We start from the raw sequence: 16,275 nt of genomic DNA on the forward strand, positions 1-16,275 counted from the left end.
AATAATTAATTCAAACACAGTTTCCGTTAACGAAAATTTAGGGAATTCGTTGAGAACATCATAATACAAGTATCTCTATAAATTTTTGAATAATATCTATGTCATGAAATTAAAAAAAAAATAATAATAATCGCTGGTCCTATCAGGCCCTAGAGTTCAGTTAGTTTAACCAATAAACAAGAAAGCATTTGTTTTTCATAACAAAATAAAATATAAATGAATATTATTTGTTCGCTAATTAACTGATATTTTTGTTGAATTTTCAGATATAGTCTTGGAAATAGAAAATACAGCTGATGGTCAACGTAAGTATATTATTGTCTGAAATCTAGTAAATTTCTTTTGCATTATATATATGTAAGATATAATAAAATATGATGGCTACGCTAGAAAATGATTGGCAACCTCAAAATTGACTATTCTAGATTTTACGTTCTCCCCCTATGTTCATCTGTTCTCCCAAATTCGAAATCTTTCCATGTTACATAACGCTGCTTGAAAAAGATAACTAAAATCTGAAATTAACCAATCACAGCTTATGCACCTACGTAGTATAAATACTGCTTCGCGAGCAATTACGTCATTCCTTTTTCTAACTTCTGCCATACAAACATGTCCGCGCTGCTTATACTTTCCTGTCTAAGATGCTTATGTCGTAAAAATTATAGTATTCAGCTATGATTGAAAAGTAATTTGTCTAACAAAATGATCCGATGTGAATTATCATAGAATAAAATGTTTCGAAACCGCCACGTCTGGAAGTTTCTAGTTTATGCATCCGTATTTCTAACTACGCATTTAAACCATCACATACATATATTGTTAATGAAAAAGAGGATATTATCAACTTGGGCATTCGGTTTGAAATCTGATGATTTACTTGGATTTGATTCCTGATAAATATGTTAATGTACATAAAAAGGAAATTCTATATAATTATATGAGTAAATGTTAATAGTTATTTTACCCACGTACATCCTATATCGATGAAATGAGCTTGATTTAATTCGAAATTTTGCTTAAAAGTGAACAACAGTAGGCGCAGCTTACTGTGATCGCGATCAATGTTATCATTCGGATACTGTTATCAAATAAGCGAAGACTCGCCCGTTTCTGTTCGAAACATGGAAAATATATCGCTTATTCTGATCAACAAGTCGGTTACTCTGATCAAAATATTATTAGAATAAATTTTCACAGTGAAAAAAAGTCGTCAAACAAATAGTAAAGGTCAAAATAGAATACAGAAATTGCTAAATGACAGAAAAAAGTCACCATGTAAAGCATCCAGTCCCCAGATAGGCTTAGTTTTCATTTGAGTACAAACGTATACAATGAATACGATTTTCGGAATTTCGGAATTTGGAAAGAAGAAATATCTGACAGTCACTTTCTGAAATACATCTACATCTGTGAAAAATTATCGGAAAGAGATTATGAAATCGATGAATTTCCTATGAACGCTGAGAGGAGGACTGCTCTCCGAATATTAAGATTAGGGATACAGAATCAATCAAATAATTTCCAGAAGCATTATGGAAAGCATTCTGTCTAAAGGAAAGGATGCCTTCGTGGAGGACTTACTAAAGGGAACTGATTTGTAGCTTCGTTACACATGGGGGAAACTATGAAAATACCCACGCAGTTCGCCACGCTCTTTCACCTAGAATCGAACACAGGTCAAACCAACAGTGTTCAGCGATTTTATCCCTCGGCCGTTGACGCATTCAGAAGTATTATGAACAATTCATAAAGGAACTTTTGCGTAATAATTATGGAACATCCATTATTAATGTTTTTCCTAATTAAAAATGCTATGAAAGTAAAGTGTTTATATATTTCTAAGTACATTTACATTAAATACGTTATAAGGTATTTTCTACTTCCTTTCCACCATCGCACACTTCAGTTTTCACTTCCCAGCATCGATATAACCTAATGACTCTACAAAGTTAAATTTCGATAATATTTTTAATTATATTTTTATCGGTTATGTTATTATTTGGTTAGTGTTCTCAAACTAGAAGTGGACAAACATGATCACATTAAGCGGTTCTACTGTATTTTCTTGCAGAAGGTCTAATTTGTAGGAAAGATGGTAATTTAGCTGGCAATTGTATCTTGAATTCCCTGTAAGAACCACCGGGCTTAAATAAACTTGAAATTAAGAGATTTAATCCATTACTGTTTCGTATTTTCTGTGAATTAAAATAGGATTACCGGCTTAGTTACGTTAGTGTGCAATTTCACATAACTATCATAATGTAATTGCAGAATTTCTTCATCTTTAAATAGTGGTTGTTTTCAAACAAATAGGAGTTTATCAAAAAATTCTAATTCAAAAACTGGCAAATCAACCATAAAATAATTTTGATGTCGGTCTTTAAGGCGATATTAAAAATTTAACTTCCTAAAATGTTATATTCCAAGCCAAAAGGAAAATCATCTTCTCGGAATACTCTGCTTCTAATTTACATTGCAGTTTCATATTTACTGAAGCAAAAGAGTCGTAATTTTATGACTTTTAAATATATTTTATTACAATTCCAGATCTTAATCGGCCTATTTTCCAACAGAATGTTTTACCATTTCTACTTCCTTGCACGAAGTAAAGTAAATCTGCTTTCTTACCCGCTGGCCGATTGCTTACTTTTGTGTAGATACTCTAATTTTAATTGTAAATTTTTAAAATGTTTTAATTGCATCTTTTGTTTTATATTTTTCAATTTTTAGTAAAGATATTTTGAGATTTTATGCATCTTGCCGCGAAGTGAGAACTGAAATAATTGAATGAGAAATATATCTAATGAAATTCGAGGAAATAAACTTATATGAAATGCAGCAAAAAGTGCGTGTAATTTAATATTCCGTACAAGGAAGTCACGTGGTGTCCACATCAGATTTTATAAAACTATACATTTTGGACAAGATATTTTGTTATTGTTTTTAAAGCTCGGAAAACTTATTGCTTAAAAGAAATTTCGCGAACACTTATGATTAAAATTTCTCAATTCCTAATAATTAATGTATTTTTAAATTAAATTTTAAATCTGAAAATAGATTCATTAATAATACTAACTAGAGTAAAATCCTAAAGAGGCTTACTTACTCAGTTAAAATTTTAAAGTAGGCTTAAGCATCTGAGAGAACTGTGTCTATTTTCAGTAAGAAAGCTATATTTTATTAGTTGCAGTTTGACGAACTTCATGAAATTTTGTTATACGATTCAACCCTGTGTAATAACTTATTTTTTTATTATGATTTTAGACGCTGATGGACAAGATATTGATGCCTCAAAAACCATTGGTAAGTTTCTTGCAATGTTTCTTTAGTCACAATTTTTTTGTATTCTTTGTTCGAGTTCTAATTCTGTGCCCCTCTTCCAGGAATTGCTATCGCGGTTGGAGCTGGAGTTCTTCTTATTATCATCATTATAGCAGCTGCAATTTGCATGAAAACGTAAGTTTCTTTATAAAACATAATTTTAACCATAACATGTGAGATATTGCTTTACTTTAGTTGTGAGACTTCTCCTCTTTTTGTTTCTATTAAGAAGGTCACAAGAAAAAATTCTAAACGGGCAAGTTTTCAAATGAGGTTTTAGGTTCTGAAACGACTATATTTACTTACGTAATGCCTTTTTATAACATTGTGTGCATTTAATTTTTTTTAATATTTTTATCATATGATAAAAATGCAAGGAATAAGCTACCATGTTTCTAATATTAGAAACAGGAATGTTTAGGATAGAAGCGATAAAATGATGCAATAATCACTGCTATATCCTTCATTATTTAGATGCGGATGCCGTATCGGATTCCAACGTAACAGTCTCGAGTCTTGCAATAAAGGCATCAGGCATAAAGCTATCCTGATTCTAATTAGTTTGTAGATGTACAAGATACGTACGCGCAAACGATTTATGCAAAAGCAACTGTCATAATAATTACAAAAATCAAAGATAGATAATCAAAATCAAAGATAGAATGTTAAGACAATTAACAGAAAGTGTCTACGAGTACAGCCATCAAAACAGTTTTCAAACTCAAAATTCTATATAAACTTTTACAATTAAATTTCAAATAGTATGTTTAGTTTCCTGCGCCAAAATAAGCAATTCGGCTAACCGGCAGGAAGACTATTCGGTGCACAAAATTGTTAAATTTTAATCCCACTGTGTAAAAAGACACTTAAGTTGGTGCACCAACTGACTTTATTCAATAATCTATTTAGAATTTCAAATGTAAACAAATGGCAGCCTCATTAGGCCTAGCGCTAGTTAAACTTTTAAATTGTTGATAATTCTACAACTACTGCATGCAGGTTAACTAAAGGCATAAAATTCTTAACCGAAACATAACAACAAGCTAATTCAATCACTTTAAAAGCAAAAAATGCACAATTTACAAATAGCAAGCTGAACTGGCAGAGAAACAACGTGGCCGAAAGGCAGAACACGCACTCTAAACACGCTCACGCTCTCTATCTGAAGTGATACTTGATAATTTTGTACCATACTGGTTCACAGCAGGAGATTTCTTTTTCTGATTTTGCCAGTTCCTTAATGAGTCCCAAATAGGCCTGGCGGAAGTGATAAACATCAGCGACGTTTTCTCCAGGAGAGGCAGAAATAGATGAAGCAAAGAGTGTGAAGCTACTAAAAGAAAAGAGTGTGAAGCAAAGAGTGTGAAGCACCTTGCTTCTTCTAAAAACGAAGTAAGTTTTTAGAAAATGCCTGACTGTAGTGCCAGGGAAGGAAAGGTCCACAAAACAGTCTGCTAGTCATGTGAGGTAAAGAGACGAATTCGGAACATTTGATCACAAAACTACAGTCTGTGTTTTGAAGTACTGAATGATCTATATGAAGTAACTCAAACATCCTATTTTGCATAATGCGCAAAACTAAAATCTCATTGTGGCAAAAAAGCGTGGGTTGAAAACGAGAGTTTGTAGGAAAGAGGGCTTCCAAAATAAAATTAACAGTTAATTAAAATTAAATAAAATCCCAAGAAGTAAAATCAAGTAGTATTGGCAATAATTGTATATTCGGCTTCTCTGTGCTGATCATTTTTAACGCAGTCTCTTCTGTATGGTTAACCAGAACTTTATACTTAATTCTTTCTTCATGTTAATGTTCTAAAGCAGACATTAGATTCGCAAGTGAAGACCTTTTCGACTGAAAGAACTGGTTAATTTAATCTCATATAATATCATTTAGCAGCTCTGAATACTAAATGTTACTCTTATAATCAATTTCCTGGAGTGCCAATCAATTTTTTGGTTCTGGGATTAACTTTAGAGATGAAATGCAAGACTTTAAGAAGCTAATGTGCGTCAAGTTTCAAAACTTAACGCAGAGAGTTAGCAGCACAAAACCTGGGTTAGTAACAAACATAACAATTTAATAAAACGGAAATAAGCCACGATTTCGTAAAATTTTGAAAGCTGGACTTAACAATCCTGCAGGAAACGATCCCATGCGCGATCAACGTTTAACGACTGGAATCACCCATCACGCGTAACTACCGGCTAAATACCATTTTTTACTTTGTAGTACATATAAAACTATAACGCCGTTCCTTAATCCGTAAACTTTCAGCGATCACGTTTGGTTTCAGTCTGTCTTTTGGCAACAGAACACGTACTATTTCCAACTAGCAACGTGTTTCTGAATACAGTTCTTTCTTAGCATAAATCGATATAAAATCGCGGTTTAGCTGAAATACATCGAATTTCCCCTGAGAATATTGCGAGTTCCACGACCCCTGCCTAAAATTAAAGCCTAAAAGTTTAAACGGCGAGGCGTGTAGTGAGGTCCTAGAAGAGACGCGGAACACGTATACATATTATTATTATACCTATACTTTGACAAAGAAACAATGCCCAAAATGTTGCAATTTGATATTTTTGCACCTTTATCAAAATCATTAATTACCTCGTATAGAAAAGATCTATCGTTCTTCAACTGTTACGCTCTAAGTTCTAACTGCGAAGAAAAAAAAAAAAAAGAAAAAAAAAGGCACGGTTCTATTCTCCCGTTCTACTGGGCCAATTGACGAAATTCATGTGTCGAAAGCGCGACTTAGGATTACATAGATTTACATATAGAAGTGTTACAATATAGGTATTTTGGCACGATTTTGGCACAATATCGCGGACTTTTTCTGAAATGACATGCCAAATTTTTCCCATATTTCGATTCCACAATTCAAATTATGCATGAGCATTAAATTTTGTATTTTTTGGTCAGAAATTTACCTGAGAAATTCAAAAATTTATCTTGGCGCATTTTTTTCAGTTTGCGCCAAAAATAATTCACCTGCGAACTTTTTAATATATGGCAACCTATTTTCCTTTACCTTTTTACATTGTGCATGAGCGTAAAAAAATTCACATCGCTTCTATTTTCAGATAATTTTTAACAAAGTGTTACCACATTTGATGATGTTATCGCTTTCAACAAATATCCCAAATTTCAAAACTGCCGATATATAAATTCACGTAAATCTTCGGAAATTTTGAATTAAAAAAACTCTATTTTTTGCAGGTATGCTTAGAAATACGTTTACTTTAAGATGTTGGTAAAATTTTTATAGATTATAATTCAAAGTTTTTTTTTTAAGAAATATTTATAAAAATTATTTAAAAATACAAATTTGAAAAATAATGAACAATGGGGGAATTATATTAGAAATGAACCTAAATTTCGAAATGTGAAAGGAAAAATCGAATAAGTTTAATAAAAAAGAGAGATTAATATATATATATATCAAATTCAATTAACATTGAGGAGCTAGAATTTTGAGAGCTAAGTTTTTAAAAACTACTCGTGCGGTTTTTACAAAACTTTGCAGTTTGGTATAATTTGAGTTGTAGAATCGAAATATGGAAAAAAAAATTGGCATATCATTTCAAAAAAAGTCCGACTTTGTTTCAAAATACCTACATTAGAACAATGCTATATATAAATCTAATACATATCCTAAGTCGCGCTTTCGAGACATGAAAAACGGAAGCTGAATTCGTCAATCGGCCCAGTAGAACGGGAGATATCGAACTTTTTTCCCCCGCACTGTACATTAGAATAATATTTTGATAAAATGTTTGGCAATCTGTACACTAAAATAAGAAATACTTACATACTTTTTGAAGTATAAAAAAAAAATAAGTTGGAGAATTCTTTTTAATTTATTCGAATATTTCAAAAATTTATTGAGAGTGTGATAGAATATTGAGAGTATAATAGAATTGGGCGTATAATGAACTTCATACATGCGTAATTGGATATTGATTTTTTCCCTATCAATTATTTCTATGATGGGGAGACATTGTTTTGTGTATAATATCTTCTTCTAAAAGCACATAAATCGGTTCCTCATGTGTTTTTCCTTTCTCCAGGCGAAAGGCAAAGGCTATCAAGAGCACTGGGGCTGCTGTCATCTCAAGTCGCATCGATCATAAAGATTCGTCCTCCCTCAGGGCTTACTCAACCATTGCCGCCATTACTGCTGCCGATGCTCATAATGGAGGTTCTGGATTCGGAAACGGAGCAGTGAGAAACAACCCAAATGGGTTAGTCACCTTCAGCAGCAACCCCCAGCCGATCTACGCTAACGTGAATGGTAATGATACTGAGGAGGACGGAAATCAGCAACAAGGAGTCGTCAGGCAACTGAGGAATGGTGTGATCCAGAGCGAGAGCTTGTAGCAACACCCAGACCTCCTACAAACTTCTTTTGTGAATTGTGCTGAAGGCTTAATTTATTGAATAAACCTTAAACAATGAATTTTGGCAAAATGTACCGTTTGCACAGAAATGACGGGAAGAATCTGTTTTGTGCATCATCTTTTTAATGCCAATAAATGTTTTCACACGGTTATGTTTGTGCAAAACACAAATATAAAATTAAGGAATGAACAGGAATTCGGTTCTATAGTTGATAACAAAGGGACTTTTGCCAAAATAATATTACTTCAGTTTTATGACGGGTCATATCACCGATATGAGTATCTATACAATTCAGAGATGGCATGCATTAACGAGGACCCTTTCAGGGTATTCTGTAACTCCGAGTACAATGCGATTTCCGAAACGGAAACTTTGAAAAACGTGTTGATAAAACGAGCGGTAACATGCTCGTTTGAAAACTTTTCCAAAGAATTGATTACTAAACAACGGGCCATATACAGAAACTTCGCTATTGAAATAATCAGAGTTTTATTTATTATTAAAGAGAAAATAGGAGTGAAATATTGCTAACTAAGGAATATGCGAGCTAAGGAAACAGATTTTTGTTTCGCAGCCGAGTTGTCTGAAGTGAAACTCCGTAAAAAAATTACATTACTTACTAAAAAAGAAACTATAGTAAAGATCCTACACGGAATATTTTCAAGAAATTTTCTTATTACTTTTTAAATTGCATGAAATAACTCAAAATTGTGATGAAGTATTTATATAAACTTTATGTCCTTTTTTATGTGATGAATTATTTCTATTAATTCCATGTCCATCCGAATCTTAAAAAAGCAACAATTCACTTGTTGCTTTTTTGATATTTCAGTTATGCTAAAATTTATAGCAACCTCTAATAATGATGGTACTACCCTTTGGATGTTGTTTTTTTTTCTGTTATTTTTCGTTTTTTATGAAAGTGAAAAGGGATCAATTAATAAGAACTGTGTCATTGAGTCATAGTATATATATTTAATGGTATAGTTAATTTTTGTCTTAAAAAGCTCTCCTTTCATGAAAAACATAATGACATTTCAAGCGAAGTTCAATAAGCATGTCTTTCAAACACCACTTTGAAAAGCACATAAAAGGTTCTAAAAAATTATCTTATATTCTGTTTTACATTCTGATTGAATAGGAAAATACGATTCTATTAAATGTCATCTGTTTTTAATCTACGCCTGTAAACAGACCTACCAGGTAGCAAACGTTTTCTTTCTTTCCCCCTCTCCATACTTTTTACCAGAGTATTCTTGACAGTTAATTAAATATTCAGCTAAAGACGTTTAAAAAACTGCAAAATCGTTCGAAAGACATAATTTAAAATTGCTTAAAAATACCTTTTACATCATTAGATAAAATCGTTTAAAAGACTTGAATTTAAAGCTTTTTAAATAGTTTTAAAATATTGTTAGAACATTTATTAGAAGATAAAAACTCTTCTGCCATTTCATATAATGTATGTATATTAAATGAATTGTTTTCTTTGATTCTGTTTAATTAAATTATTCCCCTGAACAACGGTTCTGAAATTCGTAGCACCATATTCATTAGATATTCGTTCTATAAGGCTTTTTGGTTAATCAGTTTTCACTGCCCTGTGTTGGCAACAGTAGTATATTGGTATATGCCTTTTTAATTAAACACTTTCTATCCTGTGATGTCTATTAATTTTTAATGATGCTCTGAACATTTATTTTTTGTCTTTGCATCTTTTGAGGTGAACGGCTTTTCATAAAAAAAATTTTAATTTTCTTTCGTATACACTTCACATTATTTTTAATAGTATATTTTGACTATGAATGATCCCAGTGATTAAATATGTACAGTTATTTTATTTATGTTTTCAGTTTCCACTTATATTTCCATATTAAATTACTGAATTTATTGTTTGTTGTATGTATAATATCTATCTTTTCTAAATAGTTAACTGATAAAATTCTAGAAAATCGCATTATCCGTTCTTTAGTGTTGTTTGTAAAATTAAGTTCTTTCGTGAAATCGAACAGGTAAGAAATGTGATATTAAACAGCAAGAAAGAACTACGATAAAAAAAATGCGATTTAGTTTAAATATTGAAAACATTTCTTATTTAGTGTGTTTCTAAATTATTTATAGATACTACACATACACATATTTATATAGTACTTGTAAATACTATAGAAATATTTAAATCTGTGATGATCCATGACTTGTGCGTATGGCTGGACCACCACTAAAACCAAAACTGTAGTTAAAAATTTGTCAATAAATTTTTTTTAATGAATGGTCGGTTTTTTTTTAATACTTTTGTTTCCTCACCACTGATTAAGAAGAAAGATAGTATATGTATGCAACGGAGAAATGGTCGAGTTGTATAATTACTGTTTCTCACACAGAAAGAGTAATCTTAAAATATACTCCTATATCTCTCATATTTTAATCTCTCATATCTATCATAGTTTAACTACTATTTCTCATATAAAAATGAAAATATAAATTACTTATAAAATATTGAAAAGAAATCTTTTAAAAGAAGAAAAATTACTTTGCATCAGCACTCTTGAATTTCAAATTTAAAAATAAAACCTGAAAACATATTTGAATTTTTTATGCAGCATATTTAGCAGATGCGCCCCATCAGCAGCCGAGGGTAAGTTCGTTGAACAATGGGCTTCGTTCAAATCCAGGCGAAGGACTGGCTGCACGAGAGCTTTCGTGGTTTTCTCGTATCTAACGTGAAAATATGAGCAGTTTTCCCTCAGACAGTCATCCACATCTGTCCCTTCAAGAGAGGTAGCCCCTTGTATGCTTCTTTGTCGCAATTAAACAATCCGATCTTAACTGATTCATTCTAATTTAAGCTTGGTAATGTTCTTGGCAGCAATAATAATTGGAAATATTTTACATGTAGTATTGAAAAAGTAAATGACGTCGTTTGTGTCTCGAAATGCGTATTTTTTTTAAAATTAATTTTAAGTCAAATTTCAATAGTTACTAAATAAAATTTCACTTCTTTGCTATGTATATTATATATTCACAGTAATAGAACATATCCAATTTGTTATTCAATTATACGAAAGTAACAGGAACTCTTAAAAACATTAACACGTTTGTACTGAAATCTTTACAAAATGAGAAAAATACAGAATGTGAAAATGCATATTATCCACAGAAATTTATGAGTATATCATAAAATACGATTTTAAAGTACATAATTACTATCCGCTTGCGCAACCAGTTTCCAGTATGGCATGTGTAACTCGTAATTAAAAACAAATAGATAAATAAATAAAACCCGAAGTTATTAACAAACCTAGTGCGTTGCAAAATTCAAAAAAATATTAGAACTAAGAATACAGCACTAAATTAAAATGGTCGAAATCAGTTTCCAGTATGGCATGGTTAACTCGTAATTAAAAACAAATACATAAATAAATAAAACCCGAAGTTATTAACAAACCTAGTGCGTTGCAAAATTCAAAAAAATATTAGAACTAAGAATACAGCACTAGGTTAAAATGGTCGAAATCAGTTTCCAGTATGGCATGGTTAACTCGTAATTAAAAACAAATACATAAATAAATAAAACCCGAAGTTATTAACAAACCTAGTGCGTTGCAAAATTCAGAAAAATATTAGAACTAAGAATACAGCACTAAATTAAAATGGTCGAAATCAGTTTCCAGTATGGCATGGTTAACTCGTAATTAAAAACAAATACATAAATAAATAAAACCCGAAGTTATTAACAAACCTAGTGCGTTGCAAAATTCAAAAAAATATTAGAACTAAGAATACAGCACTAGGTTAAAATGGTCGAAATCAGTTTCCAGTATGGCATGGTTAACTCGTAATTAAAAACAAATACATAAATAAATAAAACCCGAAGTTATTAACAAACCTAGTGCGTTGCAAAATTCAGAAAAATATTAGAACTAAGAATACAGCACTAGGTTAAGAATGCAAATTTATACGTAAACAGAACATGGTATTAACAAATCTAGAAAAACAAGTTTCTAATCACTGCAAATTTTTCGACCATTTTAATCTTTCAGTTATCATGTTATGCCATGAAAGTTATGCACTTCCATACGTGTTCTATACAGGATGACGCTTTTTACCAAGGCACCTGTCAAAACGTGTGTTTAACATCCGAGTCTTTAATCTTTCAGTTCAGGTGACTTCCCATGCTGATTAGATGCTTATCCCAAAGGTGAAACAAGCAAGATTGGAATTCCAAAGTAAAAGTTTAATAATGATAAATCTCATTAGATTTTATTAAAAAATCATGAAAAACTTAATTTTTAAAATACAGACGTGAAGTATAATTTATTGTAAGGAGAAATGCGTTAGTTATAGATTAATAATAGATTATAGTTAGACTTAAAATTTAGAACAGCTCTCCGTTCTCTGGACACAGTGAGGAAATGGAAATTACGCGAATATTTTTTTAAATTTTCAAAAACCTATCATTAAAAGCTATATGAAAAAATACGCCAGGAGATACGATATATATATATACATTATTCTTTTTTCCAAGTGTTTCGAAGGAGTGAAGAGAAAATTCAGATACATTTGAAATTCGATTTTGGGGTTTTATGTGAATTTTATTGTCTTAAATGAAAATTTAATTGATTCCTTTTTCGTTTTTGATCTCAAATGAACCAGGAGAACATATTAATCGACTTTTACGAAACTTTAATTCATTTTCCCCTGATGAGTTCTGAATTGGAGTCTCAGTAAAAGGAGATCAATTTTTGTATTTTTATCTTGTATCTTTTTTTCCCTTTAGCATTCTTATTCTTCGAGTTTGTACTACACTGACTACCAATAAGTATTTGGACACCTGTGATAGAAAATAAAAACTAACTTTATTCAAAATCAATAGTTGGTACAGCCTCCACGAGAGGTAATTACAGCGTGTACCCTCCAGGGCATACTTTCCACAAGTCTTTGTTTGACAGCTAGTGGTATTTTCTTCCACTCGTCTTGGAGAAGACATAGAAGTTCTTTCACCGATTTTGCACGGGTAGTGCACCCCTGAATTCGGCGATGCAATTCGTCCCAGAGGTTCTCGATAGAGTTCAGGTCTGGACTCTGGGCAGCCCAGTCCATTCGATGAACTCCACTGGCACCATACCAAGCCTTAGTTAATGCCGAAACATGACAACTGGCATTATCGTCCTGAAAGTAACAGGGGTCCAACCTGTAAAACTGCAACAACATAGGAAGCACATTGTCATCCCAAATAGTGCAGTAGGCATCGGAGTTGAGCGTACCATGAATAGAGACCAAAGGTCCCAGCTCATACCAGGAGAAACACCCCCAGACCATAATTCCACCTCCGCCGCACTTGACTGTTGGCACAATGCATTCTGTCAGGAGACGTTCTCCAGGTAGACGCCAGACCCAGACCCTGCCATCCGAACGGTAAAGGGTGAACCTTGATTCGTCACTCCAAAGAACCCGTTTCCACTGATCTACGGTCCAATTTCGATGTGCTTTGCACCAAATTAACCGAGCAGAGCGGTTGGACTTTGTGATCAAAAGTTTATGGGCAGCAGCACGACCATGAAAACCAAGCAGATGTGCTTCCTTACGGATGGTATTCATTGAAACAATACTCCCGAATGCCTGTTGAAACTCGTCGCGGATGAGGGCCATCAGTTGGGTGCGGTTCTTCCGAATTTATCTGGACAGCACTCGTCGGTCTCTATCTCCCAGTTTCGTTGGTCTGCCGACTCGGGGCACATTCCGACAATCACCGCTCACCTTCCACTTCTTAATCACATAGGCCACTGTCGATTTTGGGTACTTCAGATCGCTAGATATGTCCCTTAAGGATCGGCCACATTTGTGATACCCGATAATTATACTTTTCTCGAAATCAGAGAGCTCAACTGCGAGGCATCTTATATGCGACTAAAGCTGACGTCATTGTCATAAAGCCGATGCTGTTTCCTACACGATATATACCGGCGGAGTCCGTGACGTACCTTAGGACCGCAGATATCATCATTTGCATAGGTGTCCAAATACTTATTGGTAGTCAGCGTACTATGAATTCTTATTTTAATTTTTATTTGCTTAGATCTTGTGTTAAACCTCTTATGCACGGTGGCAATTATTAATATTGTTAAGGAATTGCCTTGCTTTAACCCCAATTTACTTTCACCTTTAGATGCTTTATTTTACTTCAATCCTGCAGCTGCAGCGCAGGACGGGTATAGAAGATTTGTTTTTAATTTTTCGCCTCTTTTTATGTTTCTTTGTATATTTATATACATACATAATATATATATATATAAATATTATCGGTAAGCACTTTTTTATATCAATGTCAGTTATAGAATTACTTAAAACTCTTCGTCTTCTACGAAAAGCGTTCTAAATTTTAACCTCCTTTTTTATTTATTTGATACTAAACAATTCATTTTATTGTTTCATTATAAAACAACTAAAAAAAAAAAAAAAAAAAAAAAGAGAGAGAGAGAGAAACTATGTCCCACTTTATATACATTTATGTCCAGCCTTAAGAAAGAACCTACTCGTTTAATCAGTTCAGCATCTGCTATGGAATTATTATTATTTTTTTTTTGTATGTGTATTTAATCATGGCAAAGCACACGAGGGCTATCTGCCTAAGGGGAGGGATGCCTTCGTGGAGGACTCTCTAAGGGAAACTGGCCGTATACACGTTACACATGGGGAAAACCACGAAAGCGCCCATGCAACCAGCCCGTTCGCGGGATTCGAACCTCGGACCGAACTACCAGTGTTCAGCGACTTTACCGCTCGGCCGCTTGTGGGCCCCTATGGAATTAAACATACACGAAATTAAGTGCATAGTTCTGGCGCGAAATAAATATGAATAAAACAAAGCAAAATTTAGAACCATGCACCTTATTCAATGGCAAATTTTATACACAAAAAAAAATAATATAAATATTTAATAATACGTTGGATTTTCTTTTTAAACACCCCTGCGCAGTCTTCCAATGCTATTCCAATAAGCCTTATGGTTTGTCGCAATAAACTTTAAGCATTTGCGCCACCATCCATACTCAGCTAATACCCTTTAAAATGCTTGTTATGGCAGAGAGCAGTAAGAGTTCTGGCTGAAATTTTTAAAACAATGTCGAAGATCATTATATATTGACAGCATGAAGTTTTCTGGACTAGTTTAGTTTATGTAACTCAGTACGTTAGAGTAAATGAGCGCAAATTTGATTAAATGCATTATTTCCAAATAATATTGTGCTCTACAGCAGTGGTTCTCAACCTTTTGACTAACACGTACCATCTAAACAAAAAACGAAAATCTTTAGTACCACCACTGCATTTTACAATGATTGTTTTTCAATTTCTGAACAGAAATATTAAAAAAAAAATTTCTGAAAGCTTTCAGATTTTATATTACGCCCAAGTTTTTTTTTTTTTTTTTTTTTTTTTTTATTTTTTATGTGTCACCTGAATTTACTAAATATCACGTTCTTCGCACTTAAACCATAAAATTCAATTCAACAGCAATATCACAAAATATTTAAAAGAATATATCTTTACAACTTACAGTCTCGCGTGCTGGAGATAACGTTTTTTTTTTTTTTTTTTTTTTTTTTTTTTTTTTTTTTTTTCCCCGCATAGTGTTGCCATTGCTCGCTTTGAAATCGTTGAGTTTGTTAAAGTGTTACAAAACATGAAATCTATAATAAAATAAATTCTAAATTAGAGCTTCCAATTTCCCATATTCGGTGGAGAATTCCGTTATTCAAAATTGGATGGCTCTAGGTATCGTTGTGTGATCACAGTGCAAAAAACATACATACATTTATGCAGATTTTTCATTATTTAATTTCTTTAAATATAACACAGGGCGATAATATCGGGTGGCTACAATTTGAAAAGTGAAACGGACATTTAAGTTTTCAACGCAAAATGCCAAAACGAAGTTAATGGCCCTTCTGGGCTAACGTCCTTTGGGCTAAAAAGAAAGAAAGAGTCAACACCATTTTTCGACAACACCATTAAATTTGAAAGCAAATATAAAATTATAAAAATCAAAATTTTGGAGCTTAACCAATCGTCAAAATCAGTTGTCATTTTTCCGCTTAGTCGATCCTAGCCATTTTTCCATTTTGAAAATCTAGCTTTGTTTTATTATTTTTTCACAAATATTTAAATGCACAATATATTATGAGTTTTTCAAAAACAGACGACGATATTCTCAAATCATGTATAAAAGTAAGGAATACAAAGCGACAAGAAGACAAAATACCTGCAGTTAAAGATAAAATGATTCTCATTGAAAATGGAGCAATATGACCCCGGAAATGGTGAGATAAAGTGCTAATTTGCTAATAAATCAATAAACTAATGCTAATGAGTTAATGAGATGCTATTATCTTTTTTATAGGAACTTATTTTTATTTCCTATTAAATACAGCATTCATTTCTATCACGCGTGTTAACTGGTAAGAGAATAGTTGTGAAACGTACAACATGGAAGAACCACGAAAACTGACATGAAGACATATCGATCGCCTCAAGTCTATAAGCGGCTG

At 32.6% G+C, this 16,275-nt stretch overlaps 1 protein-coding gene across 1 annotated transcript in view; it reads left to right on the top strand.

Annotated features, from left to right (window-relative positions):
- fw (CUB and Sushi multiple domains furrowed) overlaps positions 1-9,998 on the top strand; it is a 180,939-nt gene extending 170,941 nt beyond the window's left edge. The window contains exons 19-22 of the mRNA XM_085808259.1: positions 267-305; positions 3,268-3,306; positions 3,387-3,459; positions 7,399-9,998. Of these exons, the coding sequence (XP_085664385.1) occupies positions 267-305; positions 3,268-3,306; positions 3,387-3,459; positions 7,399-7,708 (461 nt within the window). The 3' untranslated portion in view covers positions 7,709-9,998. The remainder of the gene's footprint in view (positions 1-266; positions 306-3,267; positions 3,307-3,386; positions 3,460-7,398) is intronic.
- The last annotated feature ends 6,277 nt before the right edge of the window (positions 9,999-16,275 follow it).

The sequence above is a fragment of the Stegodyphus dumicola genome, chromosome 1, assembly GCF_044657685.1.
Source record: "Stegodyphus dumicola isolate Sdum_Otavi_A_Nest chromosome 1, ASM4465768v1".
In the NCBI taxonomy this organism is placed as follows: domain Eukaryota; kingdom Metazoa; phylum Arthropoda; class Arachnida; order Araneae; family Eresidae; genus Stegodyphus; species Stegodyphus dumicola.